General features: G+C 38.6%; 1 protein-coding gene and 1 long non-coding RNA gene across 7 annotated transcripts in view; one reads left to right on the top strand and one right to left on the bottom strand.

The window, feature by feature from the left end:
- Positions 1-6,510, bottom strand: part of LOC309665139 — a 324,111-nt gene extending 317,601 nt beyond the window's left edge. For 2 of the 5 annotated variants that reach the window (XR_014266228.1, XR_014266229.1), the window contains exon 1: positions 6,382-6,510. This is a non-coding gene — a long non-coding RNA (uncharacterized lncRNA). The remainder of the gene's footprint in view (positions 1-6,381) is intronic. The other 3 variants (XR_014266230.1, XR_014266231.1, XR_014266232.1) reach the window with 2 other exon arrangements.
- A 32-nt stretch (positions 6,511-6,542) lies between these two features.
- EXO1 (exonuclease 1) overlaps positions 6,543-21,771 on the top strand; it is a 42,821-nt gene continuing 27,592 nt past the window's right edge. For both annotated transcript variants that reach the window (XM_082470133.1, XM_082470132.1), the window contains exons 1-8: positions 6,543-6,751; positions 7,064-7,272; positions 8,956-9,129; positions 13,982-14,101; positions 16,922-17,045; positions 18,022-18,159; positions 19,107-19,319; positions 21,584-21,771. In XM_082470133.1, the coding sequence (XP_082326259.1) occupies positions 8,969-9,129; positions 13,982-14,101; positions 16,922-17,045; positions 18,022-18,159; positions 19,107-19,319; positions 21,584-21,771 (944 nt within the window). In that variant the 5' untranslated portion in view covers positions 6,543-6,751; positions 7,064-7,272; positions 8,956-8,968. The remainder of the gene's footprint in view (positions 6,752-7,063; positions 7,273-8,955; positions 9,130-13,981; positions 14,102-16,921; positions 17,046-18,021; positions 18,160-19,106; positions 19,320-21,583) is intronic.

Below are 21,771 nucleotides of genomic sequence, written 5' to 3'. Positions count from 1 at the left end.
AAATAAATTAATCTAACTGAGCTAAAAAATAAGTTCTTCAGTCAGAAAACTAGAGCTGTTAATAATCACTCGGACAAAAAAAGCATTCTGTTCTATGTCTATATAACCATCACCACCCTCTGTTCACTTTTCCATAACTATCTCTTATACTTTAAGAACCCCATTTCAAACATTCATATTGAGTTCAACAGAGAAAAAAATGAAAACACAGTCCTCACAACTCTAGGACAAAAGGATGCTGACCTGCCCAGCACTTGAGGTCATCCCCAGTTCTGTGTCTCCCTGGCTTGGAGGGAAGTTGGGCTCTGAAAAAAAGCCTTCCCTTGCTGACTGAAAAGAACCTCCATTCCCACATCTCTTCTTGTAAAGTGCTGATATGTGCATAAGTATGTGAGTTGGGGAGATGCTGTTCAGCTGTGGCTGTAGCAACCTTGCCTGAAACAAGGTAAAGTTAGGAGGGCATCCCAGAGAGGCTGCAAGTGATCACATCACTGAGTTCTAGGGCCCTAAATCACCTCGCCTATTCCACATCTTAGAATACACTGCTTCATAACAATGGAGGCAATATTTTCCAAATTAAATATCAGGGTACATGATCTTTCAGCAAGATAGAATATTTTAAAAACCAGAGCTGCCCAGCAGCCACAGCCAGGCACCCTGCGTCCTGGCCAGGGGCTGCCCCACCCACCAGTGCACACAGCAGCAGCTGTGGCCCTGCCACAACAAGACGGTTCACACAGCTTACACAGAGGACAACCCTTGAGTGCCTGGCTCTGGTAGCCAAGTGAGATTGCACTTCTGAGCCCCACAGGACATCTCCTAAATAAATCCACTACTTGAAGACTGGAAGAGATGGATAGTTGACCTAATGCATAGAAACAAACACAGCAAATTAGACAAAATGAGACAGAGGAATATGTTCCAATAAAAAGAACAAGACAAAATCTCAGAAAAAGAACTAAAAGAAGTGGAGATAAACAATCTACTTGATAAAGAGTTAAAAGTAATGGTCATAAAGATGCTTACTGAACTCAGGAGAAGAATGAATGAACACAATGAGAACTTCAACAAAGAGACAGAAAATATAAGAAAGAACCAAACAGAAATTATAAATGAACTGAAAAATACACTAGAGGGGCTCAACAGCAGACTGGATGAAGTAGAAGAATGAATCAGAGAACTAAAGACAAAGCAATGGAACTCACCCAGACAGAGCAGCAAAATGTAAAAAGAACTTTTTAAAAATGAGGACATTTTAAGGGACCTTTGGGATAACATCAAGCAGAATGACATTTACATTATAGGGTTCTAGAAAAAGGGAAAGAGAAAGGGCCAGAAAAATTAATTGAAGAAATAGTAACTGAAAACTTCCCTAATTTGGGGAAGAAAACAGACATCCAGGTACAGGAAATATAAACCCAAAAAGATAACACCAAGATACATTATAATTAAAATGGTAAAAGTTAAAGACAATGAGAGAATCCTAAAAGCAGTAAGAGAAAAACAACTTGTTGCATAAAAGGGAAACCCCATAGGGCTATCAGCAGATTTTCAGTAGAAACTTTACAGGCTGGAAGGGAGAAGCATGACAAATTCAAACTGCTGAAGGGGAAAAAACTTCCAACCAAGAATTCCCTACCCAGCAAGTTATCATTCAGAATTGAAAGAGATCAGGAGTTTTGCAGATAAGTGAAAGCTAAAGGAGTTCATCCTCACTAAACTGGCCCTACAAGAAATGATAAAGGAACTTCCTTAAGCTGAAAAGCAATGGCACTAAATAATAATAAGAAAACATGTGGAAGTAAAAATCTCACTGGAAAAGGCAAATATTAATAAAAATAGTGGATCAATCACTTGTAAAGCAAGTATGAATGTTAAAAGACAAGAGTAGGAAAATTAAATTACAATAAATAGTTCAGGAATGCATAAAATAAAAAGATGTAAAATGTGTCACTGAAAACACAAAACATGCAGGGGAAGGTGCCAAAAGATAAAGCGTTGGAATATTTTCAAATTTAAGTTGCTACCAACTTAAAACAGGCTACTACTTACATAAGATGTTATAGGTGAACCTCACGGTAACCAAAAAGACTTATAGTAATTATACAAAAGAAAATGAGAAAGAAAACTAAACATAACACCAAAGAAAACCATCAAAAAACAAGAAAAGACAGAAAGAGTAGAAAGGAACAGGAAGAAACTACAAAAACAACCAGAAAACAATGAAATGGCAATAAGTACATACCTTTCAATGATTACCACATTAACAAAATTAAGGATAAAAACCATATAATCATTTTAATAGATGCAAAAAAATTTGATAAAACTCAACATCCACTTATGATAAAAACTCTCAACAGAGGGTGTATAGAGAGAATGTACCTCAACATAATAAAGGCCATAAGTGACAAACCCACAGCTAACATCACACTCAGCTGTAACAAGCTGAAAGCTTTTCCTCTAAGATGAGGAACAAGACAAGGATGCCCACTCTTGCCACTTTTATTCAATATAGTATTGGAAGTCCTCATCACAATTAGACAAGAAAAAGAAAAGGCATCCAAATCATAAATGAAGAAACAAAACTGTCCTTTTTGCAGATGACATGATACTACATATAGAAAATCCTAAATACTCCATCAAAAAACTGTTAGAATAAATAAATTCGGTTAAGTTTCAGTTTATAAAATCAACATACAGATCTGTAATATTTCTATACACTGATAACAAACTATCAAAAAGAGAAACAAAAAATAATAATCCCATTTACAATTATATCAAAAACAATAAAATACCTAGGAATAAATTTAACCAGGGAAGTGAAAGACCTACACACTGGAAACCATAAGGCACTAATGAAACAAATTAAAGAAAACACAAATAAATGGAAAGATATTCCATGTTCATGGATGAAAGAATATTGTTAAAATGTCCCTGTCCCAAAGCAGCACAAACTCAATGCAAACTACCCAAATTCCAATGGCATATTTCACAGAACTAGAGCAAATAATTCTAAAATTTGTATGGAACCACAATAGATCCCCATCAGGCAAAATAATCTTGAGATAGAAGAACAAAGCTAGAGGTATCACACTTCCTGATTTCAAACTATACTACAAAGCTATAGATATCAAAACAGATTGGTACTGGCACAAAAACAAACACACGGCTTGATGGAACAAAATTGAGAGCTCAGAAATAAACCCATACATATATGGAAAATTAATTTACAACAAAGGTACAAAGAACATACAATGGAGAAAGGATAGTCTCTTCAATAAATGGTGCTGGAAAAACTGGACAGCCACGTGCAAAGAATGAAACTAGACCACTACCTTATACCATATACATAAATTAACTCAAAATGGATTAAAGACTAGAATGTAAGACCTGAAACCATAAAATTTCCGGAAGAAAACATAGGCGGTAACCTCATTGACATCTATCTTCATCTGACTTCAAAGGCAAGTGACACAAAAGCAAAAATAAACAAATGGGACTACATCAAACTAAAAAGCTTCTGCACAATGAAAGAAACCAGCATCAAAACAAAAAGGTAACCTACAGTATGGGAAGAAATCTGCAAATCATGTAGTTGTTAAGGGGTTAACATCCAAAATATATAAAAAACTCATGCAACTCAACATCAAAAAAACCAAAAAATAAACCCAAACAACCCAATACAAAAATGGGGAGAGGATCTGAATAGACATTTTCCCAAAGAAGACATAAAATGGCCAACAAACATATGAAAAGATGTTCAACCACACTAATTATTATGGAAATGCAAATCAAAACCACAATGATATATCACCTCACATCTGTTAGAATGGCTATTATCGAAAAGACAAGAAATAAATGTTGGAGAGGATATGGAGAAAAAGGAACCCTTGTACACTATTGGTGTGGCTACTATGGAAAACAGTATGGAGATTCCTCAACAACTTAAAATTGGAACTACCATATGACCCAGCAATTCTACTTCTGGGTATTTATTTGAAGAACCTGAAAACATTACTTTGAAAATTATATACACCCCTATGTTCATTACTGCATCATTTACAAGAGTCAGGATATGAAAACAACAAGTGTCTACTGATGGGTGAATGGATAAAGATGTGGTACATATACAGCTGTCCAGGTACATTTGAATTTCAGATAAACATGGAATTTCTTTTTAGAATATGTCTCAAATATTGCACTAGACATACTTATACTAAAAATGTATCTGTTGTTTATCTGAAATTCATCTGTAACTGGGCCTGTATTATTATTTGGTAAATCTGGGGGACAAAGTCAAATAAAATAGTATGAGAAGGGTCAGGGCAGAGGTCATCACAGGATGTTTGGGCACATGTCAGGGAAAAGTTCATAGAGCTGGTAAGACTGAATCTTAATCTGATAATTTGTGGTGTGTACCACTCATTTCAGAATTTAATAACACATCATCATGAGCTATGATTTAATTTTTTGATGAATATACGTTTTGTCTACAGAATTAGATCCTACGTTACCTGAAGACAGCAACCAGTTCTTTGCGTTCCCCATACCACCTAGTACTGACAGGCACACCAAAGGCGTGTAGTAAGTAACAGCATGAATGGATTCAAATGGTTTTATCTTCGCAAAGAGTAAAAATATTGTTTATGAAATCATTGTTAACTGGTGTTTTCTTTTTTAGTTTTTAAACAGTGCAGCCAAGAATCCAGTCTGGAACCTTTGGAGTTAAATTAGTAATAAAGATAAGGGTTGTCTGGAGGGCAGTAACCTATGTTAGTTTCATGATGCTGTGGGCACATTTTTGATATCTGGGTTCCTTCCTAAGACCCCCATGTGTGGCATACTCTTGCTTGGATCAGACATACTGAAGCAGTACTTACAGTAGTTAGTCAGTCCAAACTGACTACTGACAAACACATCCCACTCACACTTAAGTTCCTCTTCAACCTACAGTTTGGAACTGTCCCCCACCTCCCACTACAGTCAGCTCCAAGCTGGTCCAGAGTGAGGTCTACCGCTATTCAGCTGTTAGAATCACAAGGGAAGATAATTTTTCTGACCTGCTCTCCTAGCATCAGCTCTTCAGACCAGAACTAGGGGAGGCAGCCTTGCTCCTACTAAGCACACTTCCCCCAAGTGGCACCTTCCCAACAACTTATAAGGTAATATGGTGACATGATAGATGTTAGATTGACCATGAAAAGACTTTAAAAAGAAACCTGAGAGAAACATACAGAGTAGGCAGTCAAAAAGGGAGCATTTTAAAAAATGTGCTCACTTCTTCCCCTTCAACTCCTTAAATTGAGTCTGAATTATCATTCGTGCCCATCTCTGGGCTCAGAGTATACTCTGTGGTCTGATCTAAGGTTCTTCCCAATTTCTTTTTATCACAGTATTTCTAAGAAGACAGTAACCAGGTCTAGAGCATTATGAGGACTTGAAGCTTCCGCCACCAAAGTCAAAAACGTCTTTAAAGTCTGTGCACCATAGGCCCATTTTCATGACTGGTTTCCCCAGGCCAAAGGTAAACAAAGCTGGACACTAGGTAAAGTAGTCAGGACAGATTTTAGTCAATAATATATTGCAACAGGGAAAAGTGTCAAGCATGAAATGAACTCACCCTGGATTTGTACATAAGTTACTGGGCAGTTACAAGAGGAAATGGAGGTGTGAGTGGTGGCTCAGTAGAAGCAAGGAGTGAAAAACAAAAAAGAATCGGGAAGGAGAACTGGAGATTCACCTGGGATTGCTAACCAGAATTTATGGCAGTTAGGCTCCTCCCCTCCTAGAAATGTGGGGGTAGAGATCCTATCTTCGGATGTTGACCGGAACAAATGCTAAATTCTTTTGGCAGCCTTGAGCTTTCTCAGGCAGGCACTTCAAATGGGGCTGGGGTCACTCGAGGGATGTGGATTTGATGTTAAAAGACCATGTTAGTGTTTGTTCAAGCCTTTACATGCCAAGGTTGAGGCTTTGAGAAGAGGGCAGAGAAGCCTGGCCAGCCCGGTTAAGGAAAGACTCTCTATCACTTATCAGTTAAATTATTTAGTAAGCGCTCCCTCCCCTTCCCAAAGTCTACAGGAAGGGTCCAGGGAATAAATATCTCAAACTGCACTTTCTGTGTCCCTGGAGCCCACGTGCAGCTGCCTGTCAAGAGCCAGGGTTAGCAGCACAACACAAGGACTAGGGACAATTCCAGCAGGGACCCTTTTTAAGTTTAGAAACCTCAACACAAACACGCTGCGGACCTCTCAGAGCTTCAGCGCTCAGACCTGAGGCCGCAGTCGGGAGAAATCCTCGACTCCCAGCAGCCCGCGAGAGGAACTCAATGCGCATCCCGGGCGCCGTGCCCTGTTGGCCAGCAGAGCCAGCTCCGCTCACCCCTCCAGAAGGCTGCCCCGGGGTCCAAGCGCTTGCAGCTGCAGCTTGCCACATCCAGGCGGCCAGGTCCGGCCTCAGGCCGGAAGCGGGAGGCCGTGGGAGGCGGAGCCGGCATCGCAAAGGGGCGTGACGTCACTTCCTCTGGGCGGGGTCGCGGGCCATCCCGCGCAAATTGAAAGGTCTGGCTGTCGGTGCACAGCTGCGTCTCTGCGCTCCTGCCCCTTGAGTTCCCCGCAGCCGCCTAGCGTGCTCCGGCCCAGGCGAGTGGGGGCCGTGGGGATAGACTTCTGAGCCCTCACCGGGCTGCCCTCGGACGGACGGCGGGGGACCTCCTCGGGAAGCGAGCGGAGCGGGCTGTGCAGAGCACGAGGTGGGTCCCCGCTGGTTCCCGCCCCTGCCCTCGGGATCCGGGGTCTTCGGGGCTTAAGGGGAGGGTCTCACGCGTTCCCGGACCCTGCAGTGGCCCTGAGGGCGGCGCGGGGCTGGGGGGCACCCCTAAAATGAATTTGTGGTGCGGCGGTGTACGGGCCGGGGGAGCGCGCTCGGCCTGGCCAGGGCTGCGGTTCGGCGAACCGAGGGAGGGTCCTCTCGTTTTGCCGCGGAAGCTCTCAGGTCAGTTTTACATGCAACCTCCCAGCTTCCAAATGTTTGACGAGTACATTGTTTTCTTAACGTTGTGCAGGCCAAAGGAACGTGTCTCCTGGAAAGGGCTTGTGGGCCGCCCTGCCAATCCCTGTGAGACGGGATGGAGCGGTGACATTGTGCTGTCACTACTACTTGGTGCTGCGGGCGGTCTCCTGAGGATGCTTTGTGCCTAAGGCCCCCCATCGTTCTCATTGTGCTGAAGAGGAAACATTTATTCGAGAATATTTACCTAACTTAGAAAAAAATGTAAGTTTCACGAAATTTATATACTATGTCAGTTTTCCTCAGAGAAAGAAAACTCTTTTTAGGAACATCTTAGAGGTAGGAGACTAATTGTTTTTCCTAAACTGTGGCTAGAGGACCTCCTGCGTCCAAATTACCTGCCATATTTAAAATTTAGAATTCCCCCCTCACTCCAGGACTAGTGAATCATAGATAGTCCCTAGGAGTGGAGTTGAGAATGTGCCAAGAATTGAAATTTGAGAACTGCTGGACTAGAGTATCACAGCTTTGATACAGGGTTTCAACAGGGTAAGTCTGACTTATGATCCTGTACTTTCTTCCTTGCCTCCCAAACGTAATGCTTTATGGGAGAGATTTATTTTAGGAAATGCTGAGCAGCTGGCTCAGTGTCTACTGCTTTTACTTTTTTATCAGGGGAGTTGGGGGAAGGGGCAATAGTTGCTTGGGAAAGGACTGGCAGCTACAGGTTTCCATATAGGAAGGGCTTGGGGGCTGCAACCTAGACGGAAGAGGGTGGAAAGCTAAAACATTTCTCTTGAAACTATTTGCACAGCAGGCACGGTTTCACATTATTTGGGGATAGCTTTCAGAGAGTCCAGTGGAGTTGCCCCTGGACGCCACCCACCACTGCTTATAAACAGAACGTTCATTGCTTGGAATAAAGCGTTCTGATGGCAGTAAATTTCAGTCCTAGAAAAGTACAGCTTTAGTTCTATAATTGTGTTTGATTATTTTATTTTTCAGTTAAAATGTTCTACAAACTGTTTTGCATGTTATTTCTTATAATGCCTGTGTAGAGGCAATGTGATATCATAGCATACACAGTTTTATAGATTTTAACAATGCCTTTTTGGAGAGAAGACAGACTCATACTTTTTTAGTACCTTCTGCTTGCTTCATACTGTGTTAAGGGCTTGGAGCAAATGTTAGGATTCCAAGTGGGAAGGCACTTTAGAAAGAATAAACATTAAGGAACTATGAAGTGGCATTAGAGATAGTATTAGTGATTAGGGTAAATATTCTATACCGTGGAAATTGTTTGACAGGGAGGAGCCCACTTAAAATATTAAGGAGCTGAGGAGCCAATGGGGCGAAGCTACCATCTGTGGGATTAGGACTGAACGCCTCTAAGTCAGAATCCCGCCCAGGCGGAACGATAGGGTAGCGCCGCGGCAGCCTCGGTTGGCCTCAGCCGGTCCCCCGCCGTCCCCGCCGGCGGGCCGCCGCCCGCGTCCCCCGGGGGCGCGGCGCGCCCCGGCACGCGTCGGTACTGGGGTCCGGTGCGGAGAGCCCTTCGTCCTGGGACACGGGGTGCAGCCGGAAAGGTGGCCGCCCCCTCGCCCGTCACGCACCACACGTTCGTGGGGAACCTGGTGCTAAACCATTCGTAGACGACCTGCTTCTGGGTCGGGGTTTCGTACGTAGCAGAGCAGCTCCTTCGCTGCGATCTGTTGAAAGTCAGCCCTCGACACAAGGGTTTGAAAAAGAAAAACGAACAAAAAAAAGAAAAAAAATATATAAAAAATAAGAAAAAGAAAAAAGAAATATTAAGGAGCATGATTCTCAAATATCTGAACAATAATAGTTGCTATATCAGTTTCCAAGCTCTTTTTCTTTATTTTTCCAAAACTTTTGGGTAAATATATTTTGCTTTAAATTTTGCCTTTCTCTTTTCATATCATGTAGTTAACTTGGCACTATGGGGATACAAGGATTACTGCAATTTATCAAAGAAGCTTCTGAACCTGTCCACATGAGGAAGTATAAAGGGCAGGTAGTAGCTGTGGATACATACTGCTGGCTTCACAAAGGAGCTGTTGCTTGTGCTGAAAAACTAGCCAAAGGTGAACCTACCGATAAGTAAGTTTGGACCTTATATTAATTCATTGCCAATTAAGGATGAGACTTATAATGCCTTTTTTTCAGAAAGGGATCATTTTTATTCAATGCCAGGTTTATCAAGACGTAAGAGTATGTGCTTTAGAATATTGCCAAATCAGGGAACATTTCCTTCTGTGTTACAGGCCTAGTTTTCATTCTTTCTACTAAGCCAGAGTATTAGGACACTAATGGACAGACTGTCTTCTTTATTCTTTATCTAAGATAAACTTTTTAACAGTATTCTAAAACTCCATGGTGATTTCAGACTCCTACTTTCTTGGGTACAGACAACACATTGTTAAGCCCTATTAGCAAAACAAGGCAGTTGATTCTAAGGGACAAGGTGTTCTGACTCCCTTTTACTTCACTTGGGGCCAAAAATGGTGGCCATGTTGACATCCATTCATAACTCTGTGACCTCATTTGAGGCAGGACGAATGTCCTCTTTATTTTTTAAATAGAAACACTAGAAAAACAAGCAAGCATAGTTTTTGGACAGAGATTTTCCACAGGAATTTGGATACTATTATGTATTTTCTTTTTTGCAATATATAATTTATCTCTTAGAGGAAAGGCTCACAGATCTTAGTGTGATTTACTTAAGCACAATGGACAGTAATAACCCTTTTTGTTTACAGAAGATGGAGGAAGGGGGCGGGGATGGAGAGTAACAGAGAAGTCATTATTGAAAGGTGAATGTATGTTTTGGGCTTTCAGGCCTATCAAGTTAATTTGACCAAAAGTGACCTGTTACAGTTTGTGTGGATCTGAAGGAGTCTGGGCACTTCTGCCACTCCAACTGTTACAATCATTTTTTGAAAGTGATTTCTTTTCCACCACTAAATTTGAGCAGTGCAATTACAGTTGAAGACTACAAGTTTTTCAGTGCTACCTTCAGTGTTTCTTTGAATTGTCTTCACTGGGGGGAAACTTTATCTCTAGTTTTTTGGTAATTTTTAAGGATTCTGAGATTTTTGACTAACTGAAAGAGTTGTCCAGAGTACAGGGAGTATCCTTTGTTGTCAGAGATGAACTCCACAGGACTGACCATGTTGTAGGTGTTTAGTAAATGTTTACTGAACTAGAAAGTTTCAGGACTTTCAGCAAAGTATTGTGTAATTTTTTTTTCCCACTGCAACTAATAAGTCATATTTGATAGTTTACTTTCCTTTTCTTTTTCACGTTTGGATGGGGATATTAACCAGAAAAGGTCAGAAAATTTGGATAAGCCTATGATAAACCTTTATGACCGTAAGAAACAATGATGTCACTCTATATGTGCTGACATGGAAAGATGTCTAAAATATATAAAGTGAGGGCACCAGATGTCTGATGTTTATATTTTCTCTAGTTAATTTTTTTTGCCACGCTGCACGGCATGCAGAATCTTAGTTCCCTGACCAGGGATCGAACCCATGCCCCCTGCAGTGGAAGCACAGAATCCCAACCACTGGACCACCAGGGAAGTCCCTCTGTCTAGTTTTTAATAAAAAAGTAAATTTCCTTTAAAACTTGTTACAATTTTATGTTTGCTTTCTTCTATTTTTACTTGATACTTAATCAGTAGGTCCCAATCATTGTTCTATAGACCAATGGAGGTCTATTGTCACTGGTTTACAATAAAAGGAAAAAAAGAACAATGTAGTGAATTTTCCATTAAGATGAATATATTTGATTTAGAAGATTATCTTTTAAGATTGCATCTTTTTACTCATATTTTTGAGTTAAAATTGATGGAAGTTGTAAGTGTAGCTATTGTTTTTAAATTTTATTGAAGTACAGTTGATTTACAATGTTGTGTTTAATTTCTACTGTACAGCAAAGTAATTCAGTTATACATATATATAAATTCTTTTTCCTTATGGTTTATCCCAGTATATTGAGTATAGTTCCCTATGCTATACAGTAGGACCTTGTTTATCCATCCTATATATAATAGTTTGCATCTGCTAATCCCAAATTTCCAATCCTTCCCTCCCCAACCCCTCCTCACCTTTGGCAACAACAAGTCTGTGCTCTATATTTGTGAGTCTGTTTTTGTTTCATAGATGTGTTAGTTCGTGTTGTATTTTAGATTCCACATGTAAGTGATATCATATGGTATTTGTCTTTCTCTTTCTGACTTACTTCACTTAGTATGGTAATCTCTAGGTCCATCCATGTTGCTGCAAATACCATTGTTTCATTGTTTTTATATGTATACCACATCTTCTTTATCCATTCATTTGTCAATGGACATTTAGGTTGTTTCCATGTCTTGGCTGTTGTAAATAGTGCTGCTGTGAAAATAGGGGTGCATGTATCTTTTCAAATTACAGTTTTGTCTGGGTATATGCCCAGGAGTGGGATTGTTGGATCATATGGCAACTCTATTTTTAGTTTTTTGAGGAACCTCCCTCCATACTGTTTTCTATAGTGGCTGCACCAATTTATATTCCCACCAACAGTGTAAGAGGATTCCCTTTTCTCCACACCTTCCCCAGCATTTATTATTTGTAGACTTTTTAATGATGGCCATTCTGTGGTGTGAGGTGGTACCTCACTGTCTCACTGTTGTTTTGATTTGCATTTCTCTAATAATTAGTGATGATGAGCATCTTTTCATGTGCCTATTAGCCATCTGTAAGTCTTCTTTGGAGAAATGTCTATGTAGGTCTTCTGCCCATTTTTTGATTGGGTTGTTTGGGGGTTTTTTGTAATTGAATTGTAGGAGCTGTTTGTATATTTTGGAAATTAAGCCCTTTTCAGTCACATCATTTGCAAATATTTTCTCCCAGTCCGTAGGTTGTCTTTTTGTTTCGTTTATGGTTTCCTTTTCTGTGCAAAAGCTTGTAAGTTTGATTAGGTCCCATTTATTTATTTTTGCTTTTATTTCTATTGCCTTGGGAGCCTGACCTAAGAAAACATTGGTATGATTTATGTCAGAGAATGTTTTGTCTATGTTCTCTTCCAGGAGTTTTATGGTGTCATGTCTTATATTTAAGTCTTTAAGCCATTTTGAGTTTATTTTTGTGTATGGTGTGAGGCTGTGTTCTAGCTTCATTGATTTACATGCAGCTGTCCAACTTTCCCAACACCACTTGCTGAAGAGACTGTCTTTTCCCCATTGTATATTCTTGCCTCCTTTGTTGAAGATTAATTGTCCATAGGTGTGTGGGTTTATTTTTGGGCTCTCTATTCGGTTCCATTGATCTGTATGTCTGTTTTTGTGCCAATACTGTGCTGTTTTGATTACTATAGCTTTAGTATTGTCTGAAGTCTGGGAGGGTTATGCCTCCTGCTTTGTTCTTTTTTCTCAGGATGGCTTTGGCAATTCTGGGTCTTTTATGGTTCCATATAAATTTTAGGATTATTTGTTCTAGTTCTGTGAAAATGTCTTGGGTATTTTGATGGGTATTGCATTAAATCTGTAGATTGCTTTGGGTCATATGGCCATTTTAAAAATATTAACTCTTCCAATCCAAGAGCATGGGATATCTTTCCATTTCTTTGAATCATCTTCAATTTCCTTTATTAATGTTTTGTCGTTCTCAGCATATAAGTCTTTCACCTCCTTGGTGAGGTTTATTCCTAAGTATTTTAAAAGGGATTGTTTGTTTACATTCCCTTTCTGCTATTTCATTGTTAGTGTAAAGAAATGCAACAGATTTCTGTATGTTAATCTTGTATCCCACTACCTTGCTGAATTCATTTATCAGTTCTAGTAGTCTTTAATGTGAAAACTTTATGGTTTTCTATGTATGGTGTCATGTCTTCCTTACCAATTTGAATACCTTTTATTTCTTTTTCTTGTCTGATTGCTGTGGAAAAGACTTACAATACTATGTTGAAGAGAAGTGGTGAGAGCAGGCATCCTTGTCTTGTTCCAGATATTAGCAGGAAGGCTTTGAGCTTTCACTGTTGAGTATTATATTGGCTGTGGGTTTGTCATAAATAGTTTTTATTGTGTTGAGATATGTTCCCTCTATTCCCACTTTCGTAAGGGTTTTTATCATGAATGGATGTTGAATTTTGTCAAACGCTTTTTCTGTATCTATTGAGATGATCATCACATGGTTTTTGTCTTTCGTTGATGTGGTGTATCAGAGTGATGATTTGCGTATGTTGAGCTATCCATGTGACCCTGGAATGAATCTACATGTAGCTATTTTTAACTGTCTTGCCAGAATAAAAATTGAAATGCAATACCTGATTCTTGTTTGCATCCTGGACTGGGGAAAAAAAATTGTAGCAGTGCTGTGCTGGAGTCAACTTTTATGAGCTGGCTATATACCATCTCCTCCCAATTCAGCATTTAGTGAGCCCACATTGGTAGTTTATCCACCACTGTAGAATATTCATGTCAGGGATTGACAAATGCTACATATTAGGTACCACTTTCCCCAGAACTTGTTAAAATTTAGCAGGTCACCACTGGTTATAACAATACTGGGACAATCAGACAAATTTTAATGTAGACTGTATATTAGATGGTATTTTGTGGCTGTTAAGTTTCTTGGATATGATAATGGTGTTGTTGGAGAAATCAGGTATTTTTTCTACTATTCTTTCAATTTTTCAATAGATTCGAAATTTCTCAAAGCAAAAAAAAAGAAAATGGGGTAAAAAGGCTAGTTATGGATGTCAAAGCCTTTTAATCTACACATGAGGAAAGCAAATATCCCATAGCCCATTAGGATCCAAGTCTAAATTAGAGTTTACATTTCCTGGGAAAACATTTGCTTAAAAAAACAGAAACCTCTTTTCATAATCTGTCTCATCTGGTTTTAAAAAGAGCAAAAGTATTACCTAAAGATGCAAAGCATTTAATTATTTTTCTTCATTTTCATAGGTATGTAGGATTTTGTATGAAATTTGTAAATATGTTACTATCTCATGGGATCAAGCCTATCCTGGTATTTGATGGATGTACTTTACCTTCTAAAAAGGAAGTGGAGAAGTCTAGAAGAGAGTAAGTTAATTCTTTAACTTTTTAAGATCTGACATTGTGGTCTGTGTAATACAAATTTCTTTTTGTTTTAATTTGTTGAGGCTTGTTTTAATCTCTAGTACATGAACAGATTTCCTTAAACGTTCCATGTGTGCTAGAAAGGAATGTGTGTTCTTCAGTTATTGAGTGGATGGTTTTATGTCTGTCCAGTTAATCAAGCTTATTGGTTGTAATGTTCAAATCTTCCATATCCTTACTGGGTTTTTTAATGTTTTTTTTGTTTTTTTTTATGTGTGTCTACTTAATTCTTCAATTACTGAGAAAAGTACATTAAAATTTCACTATGATAGTGCAATTGTCAGTTACCTTATAGTTCTGTCCAACTTTTTTTTTTTTTTTTAATTTATTTATTTATTTATTTGTGGCTGTGTTGGGTCTTCGTTTCCGTGCGAGGGCTTTCTCCAGTTGCGGCAAGCGGGGGCCACTCTTCATCGCGGTGCGCGGGCCTCTCACTATCGCGGCCTCTCTTGTTGCGGAGCACAGGCTCCAGACGCGCAGGCTCAGTAATTATGGCTCACGGGCCCAGCTGCTCCGCGGCATGTGGGATCTTCCCGGACCAGGGCTCGAACCCGTGTCCCCTGCACTAGCAGGCAGACTCTCAACCACTGCGCCACCAGGGAAGCCCTGTCCAACTTTTTTTGCTTTGTTTATTTTGAAGCTGTTTTATTGGTGGCATTCAAGTTTAGAATTTGTTATATTTTTGTGACAAATTGAAGCAATATGCAGTGACTCTTTTAGTCTCTGTGCTTTTTTGTTCTAAAGTCTATCCTGTCTGATGTTTGTATAGCCATAACAACTTTCTTTTGTATGCTCCTAATGTCTTTTTCTGTTTATTTTCAGTTTTACTATGTCATTGGTTTTAAGTTTGTCTTTTATAAAGAACACATCACTGTAATTTTTTTATCCATTCTGTCAATCTTTGTCATTTTTAAAACTGGAGAGTTTTATTCTTTTTACATTGATCATTAATTACTAATATATAGCTCCTACCTTGCTTAACTTCTGGGTTGATTGTTTTATCCACCCTTATTGTTGTCTCTTGTTTCTAGTTGAAAAGTGATGTACTCTATTTCTGTTCTTTTAGTAGTTATAATTGAAATGTTATCATTCATATTTAGCTCAACAGAATCTCGTATTTTTATAACAGACCTTAGAAAGAATTTCTGTATTTTTTTTTAAAGAATTTCTGTATCTTATTGAAGCACCTATTCTGCCACTTTTCATCTATTCTTGTTTTTACCCTGTGTTAGTTTTTAGGTCCAGGAGTCATTGTGCTGTACAGGAAAGAGCACTGGGCTTAGTTGTTAAAGGAAGTATGAGTTAGCCCCACATAGAAGTAAACCTCACTGAGTGAGCATTTTGTGAGAGTGCTGCTTGCCTAGTTTGCCATCCCTGGGCCTAGAATCAAATTAGAGAGGGCTCTTCAGATATAGGTTTTTCAATCTACCTGTATTTAGTGGGCTCTGATTCTTAAGGTCAGAACTTTATAAAGTTTATAAAAGGATTAACTGAGACTGTCTGCACCCTCATTCTAGTAGGAATAATATACAGTTTATTAAAAATACTTTTAATAAAAAGTTAGTTCCAGGTTAGTTCTTAAAGGATTGGTGACAGCCCTAAACCAGTGTGGCTGAGGGACTGGTCCATGCCATATCCCACCTGGGTGTCCCCCATCCTGTTCTTAAGTCTAATTACAGAGTTATTTCCTCTTGCTAACTTCGAGAAAGGCTAAAAAATGTTTCAGCTCTCTGTCTCTGACCTGAGTGCTCTTTCTGACTTACCTCTGTAGGATCAGCTTTCTTTTTGCCACTGTAGCGGTGGGAGGGGCATTTAAAATCCTTTTCTACAAAGTCTCCTCATTTGTGGACCTCAGTTTAAAAGTGAACTAGGAAATTTGTGTGTATGTGTATATGCACATTTACTTAAAAGGTAAACTTCATGAGTTCACACTGATACTTCAATTCAAATTCAAGACTACAGGGTTTTTTTTTTTACTTTTTCTGTATTGTGTCCGTTGCTCCTTTCTTTCATACTGAGAATCCTTGTTTTCAAGGATACAGGGATAATAAAGTTAGAATATCTTATAATAACTCATTTATTTTACCCCACATTATACTCAACAATAGATTCAGAATAAAATATGAATACTACCACTACCAATATGATTGTCGTTACAGTTTCTTTTTCTTTCCTTTGCATGTGCACTCTCTCCCCCCATTTCAAAAATAGTGGTACTACATTGCCAGGGCACATAACTACTGCTCTCTCCCTAAACAGGGAGAGAGCAGTAGTTATTTAGTCTTGCGTCTACAAATTACCATATAGCTGATGGCTATTAACAGTCCTTATATCAATGTCTCTCATGTTATTTTGGTTTTTCCATAGTTTTTCCTCTAGTAATAATAGGTTCCACAGAGAAACTCACAGGAAACAGTATACTTCAAGTTCTTAATATGTTGATAAAGTTGCACCCTTTACACTGGAAAGTTATTTTTAATGGTGTAAAAGCCTTGACTTATATTTTCATAAGTGTCTTCATTACTCCATTTTCTTTTGACATGAAGCATTGCTATGGGAAAGTCTGATGATAAGCTTGTGTGTACAGGCACTGTAAATCCTTGTTCTTTTTGTCTAGAAGCCCAAAAGATCTGGGTTAATATTCTCAAGGATTGGATGTGCACTTTCAAATGAGTCAAACATTTTTTATTCTAGGAAAAATTCTTGAATTATCGTTGTATTGTAATTTTTTGAGTCCTTCTCTCACCTTTTTTTATCTTGCAGAAGAAGACAAGCCAATCTTCTTAAGGGAAAGCAGCTTCTTCGTGAGGGGAAGGTCTCAGAAGCCAGAGAATGTTTCACCCGTTCTATCAATATCACACACGCTATGGCCCACAACGTAATCAAGGTGAGCTAAATAAGAAATTAAGCCAAAGTAACAAATTACTGGGTTCACTTAGGCTAGTTATAAGTTGTTTGTTGAGTTGTTTGTTAAGGAAGTAAAGGGAGGAAAATTCTTCTAGGCCTAACCTTCAGGAAAGCTGGGTGTCAGAGGAAGAAGGAACAGTATCTGTAGGTAGAACAGAGGAGTCCAGCAGTTTCCAAGGGAGAAATCCTAAGGAATAAGTGAAGCTCTCCCTTTTTAGATGTGTCACTTACATAGATAAATGTGCTCCGCAGAGATGCAAGGAATAAATTCCTGGAGGTTCAATCCCACCCCACTCTCATAGTCTTCGACAGTTACTGTAACCTTCACTCATGAATGACTGTCAGAGATCTGTTGAAGTAGCCTGGCCAACTCAGGAGCTCTACAGACTTCTAGTCTACTTGATCTGCTTCTTAGAAGCTTATTTCCTTATTACCTATTACCATAAATCTTAGTGTCAGCATGCCCAAAATCACAGCCCACACTTACCCCTTTTCAGGTCTGTGTTCAAACCGCTTGGTAAACAAATGGGAAGACAGTGATTAAATTCCGTTGTTTCATCAGTACAGTGTCAGACTCGTGTTCTGTGATAAGAGAACCTGGGGAAACGCATGACTTGTGTTCTTTTTAGAGCATAATCATTCTTAAGATGGTAGCTTTCTATAATTTGAAATAATTAAGCTTTATAGCTTGTATTCGCCCCCAAATGTACAGCAATATTTCTTTTTTCCTAATGTATATATTGATTTTTAAAAAAGATTTCTTAGTGGCTGTATGATTAGTTCAATATATATAGGACTAAAAGTAGAAAAACTTACTTCAAAGGAAATGATTTTCAAAAATAATATTAGCAAGTATTCAATACATGTTGAGGCTGGTAATGAAATGGGTTTGATACAGGAAGTTGTTCAGTGCTTTGCAGATGCTGTTCTTGAGATTGACCAATCCTTTCCCATAGGCTGCTCGGTCTCAGGGCGTAGATTGTCTTGTGGCTCCATATGAAGCAGATGCACAGTTGGCCTATCTTAACAAGGCTGGTATTGTACAAGCTGTAATTACAGAAGACTCTGATCTCCTCGCTTTTGGCTGTAAAAAGGTACCTAACTACAACTACTCCATACTGTTTTTCTATGTGGATGGAAATAGTGTAAATCAGGAGCTAAAGTTTTTTATCCTATTTAATACCTGCAACTAATATTTACTTACAGTTGTTAATAATTGTTTTATTAAAATGAAAAGAAAGGTTTTGCTGCTTGACATTTGTGTAATCTGGACGATTTTTCAGAATAAGCCCTTACAGTTAGAGGGTTTTGTTTTCTCCAAATTCTTTAGTGGAATGTGGTCTTATTTTTTAATAATGATAATTTATATGCTTTATATTTTTCTATTAGGTTAGGTAAATAAGCTAACTTATCTACTAATGAGATGTTCTGCAGTTATTTAGAATTATGTATAAAACTATTTAATGGAAAATTTTATTATATATTAAGATACAAAACTATAGGGTGATTTCATTTTTGTTAATATCTATGTTATTTATATTATCTATTTATTTCATAGATGAAGAAGGATCTGTGAAAAGGTTAATGCTGGGTAATAGTGATAGATGAGACATTTGGGGCAACTTCTGTTTTCTTCTTCCTGAATTTCTGTGTTTTCCAAATTTTCTACAATGGACATGTATTACTTTAAGACTAAGCAAAAGGGTTACTTTAATATGTAAAAGCGGAAGGTAAGGAGAAAATGCTTTTTGTATGAATTGCTATTTGACATGATAACTCTGTAATAGGTTATCATGTCAAAAAGGGCCTTCTTTATACCAGAGTCAAGACAATTGAGTTCTGGCGTATGACCTTGTCTAGCCATAGCCTATGCTTCAATTTAACTTATTTGCAAATATTACAGTAATTAACTGGCCTACCTGTCTCTCTTCTCAGTTATGATAAAGAACAAGAAAGACTTCTTAGAAATACTGCAATGTCTTAGATGATGAAAAATAAAAATGGCTCTTTCAGGTGTTAACAGTTTCCATTCCTCCTGAAGGTTATTTTAAAAATGGACCAATTTGGAAATGGACTAGAAGTTGATCAGGCTCGGCTGGGAATGTGCAAACAGCTTGGGGATGTGTTCACAGAAGAGAAGTTCCGTTATATGTGCATTCTTTCAGGCTGTGACTATCTCTCATCACTGCGTGGGATTGGATTAGCCAAGGCCTGCAAAGTACTAAGACTAGCCAACAATCCAGATATTTTAAAGGTAAGAGTGATTTACCAAGTGTCATATTCAGTTTCTGAAGCAGTTCTTAAATAATAGATGAACTGCTCAGAATATAGATCTTAAATATTCTATTATATCCATATCCAATATGGTGTCATTGAAAGGAGAAAATGACTAAAACACTGGAACTTTGCTTTTGGCAACGGATGAACCGTGTTTTCAGCAACTGACAAAAAACAAGTAGTAATTTTTTTAAATGAAGACTAATATAAAGAAACTTAAGGATAAGATATTCTAGGGTAGAATTAATGTTAAAACGTACAGTCTTTTGATTTCTGTCCTGTTACTCTGTAGTAGTGGTTCTCAAACTTTTTGGTCTCAGGATCCCTTTACACTCTTAAAATCTCTTTGTGGCAATTATTTTTGTTTATATGGGTTATAGCTATTGATATTTACTGAGTCAGAAATTGAAACAGAAGGAACTTCCCTGGTGGCGCAGTGGTTAAGAATCTGCCTGACAATGCAGAGGACACAGGTTCAATCCCTGGTCCAGGAAGATCCCACATGCTGCAGAGCAACCAAGCCCGTGCACCACAACTACTGAGCCCACGCGCCACAACTACTGAAGCCTGTGCGCCCTAGAGCCTGCGTGCTGCAACTATTGAAGCCCGTATGCTCCAGGGCCTGCGTGCCACAACTACGGAAGCCCACGTGCCTAGAGCCCATGCTCTGCAACAAGAGAAGCCACCACAATGAGAAGCCTGTGCACTGCAACGAAGAGTAGCCCCCGCTCGCTGCAACTAGAGAGAAAAGCCTGCATACAGCAACGAAGACCCAATGCAGCCAAAAAAAAAGAAATTGAAACAGAAAAATCAAAATGTTTATTAATTCACTTAAAATTAACAATAATTAATTCATTACATTTTAACATAAATATATTTTTATGAAAAGTAGTTATCTTCTAAAACAAGTGTAAGTTATGAGAGGAATTGCACATTTATATAAATCTCTTTAATGTGGCTTAATAGAGTACAGCTGTATTCTTGTATTACTTCCTCATACAATTTGTTGTGGTATCATGTGTCATGTATTTTCTAGAAAACTCTGAGACCCCATACATCACTGCTCTATAATTTCTCTGATTTCTTTTTTTTTTTTTTTGGATGTTATTATAAATGGAATTGTTTTCTTAAGTCTAATTTTAATTTTTTCATTGCCAGTGTATAGAAATGTTGTTTTTTTGTTTGTTTGTTTTTTTCTTTTTTAAAGATTTTTAATTTTTATTTATTTATTTATGGCTGTGTTGGGTCTTCGTTTCTGTGCGAGGGCTTTCTCTAGTTGCGGCAAGCGGGGGCCACTCTTCATCGCGGTGCGCGGGCCTCTCGCCATCGCAGCCTCTCTTGTTGCGGAGCGCAGGCTCAGTAATTGTGGCTCACGGGCCCAGTTGCTCCGCGGCATGTGGGATCTTCCCAGACCAGGGCTTGAACCCGTGTCACCTGCACTGGCAGGCAGACTCTCAACCACTGTGCCACCAGGGAAGCCCCTCTCTGATTTCTTTACCTTAAAAAATTAAACATACATTAAAGAAGCTTATTCCTACCCCACCCCCCCTTGAGTAGTTCTCTTAAGCCCTTAGAGTTTGCAGAGCAGAATTTCCATTTTTTGTTTCCAAGGGTACAAAATGTGAGTCCTCAGGACTAAGGGTGGTGTACTAAAATAGACAGATCTCAAGGTTGGGAGATGGTGGCAGATTTCGGAATAGAGCAACATGTACTAACTAGCCTGTGACTACAGGATCACTTTAGTTCTCTGGGTCTTCTCTTCTTTGTCTCTGAGTTTGATATAAAAGATTTAAAACCCCTTCCAGCTTTAATCATCCATGACTCTAACAGGAATTAGAATGTTGACTTCATTTTTAAAATATGATCTATGAATATTTGGGTTTTTTTTAATTCTTAGGTTTTGTGTGTTGTTTGTTTTTTGCTTTCTAGGTGAAAGGTACTTTGAGGGTGAAGAATGTATCTTAAAGTTATACCTAGGAATGTAAATTTGATGTGTAACTGAATTTTTCATTCTTTGGATTAATAATAGAAAAACCAAAGAAAATACTGTTATAGAGACTTAGAATTTTAAGTCATGACATGGTTGTGTTTACTGGTAGAGGTTTTTAATATAGATAAAAGCAATTGATTTTTCTATCCCTCCTCATCCATCTCTAATGTAAAGTGATGGGTGTTGGGAATAATGCGTTCCCTCTTCTTTATCTGCAGATAACTCATAAATATTTTTACATTCATTATTAGGTTATCAAGAAAATTGGACATTATCTCAAGATGAATATAACAGTACCAGAAGATTACATCAAAGGATTTATTCGGGCCAATAATACCTTCCTCTATCAGCTAGTTTTTGATCCCATCAAAAGGAAACTCATCCCTTTGAATGCCTATGAAGATGACATTGATCCTGAAACACTAAGCTATGCTGGGCG

The sequence above is a fragment of the Balaenoptera physalus genome (assembly GCF_965194825.1).
Source record: "Balaenoptera physalus genome assembly, chromosome: 1".
Classification (NCBI taxonomy): Eukaryota; Metazoa; Chordata; class Mammalia; order Artiodactyla; family Balaenopteridae; genus Balaenoptera; species Balaenoptera physalus.
Note: the sequence above shows the minus strand (reverse complement) of the source record. Positions and strands in the feature narration are given on the sequence as shown.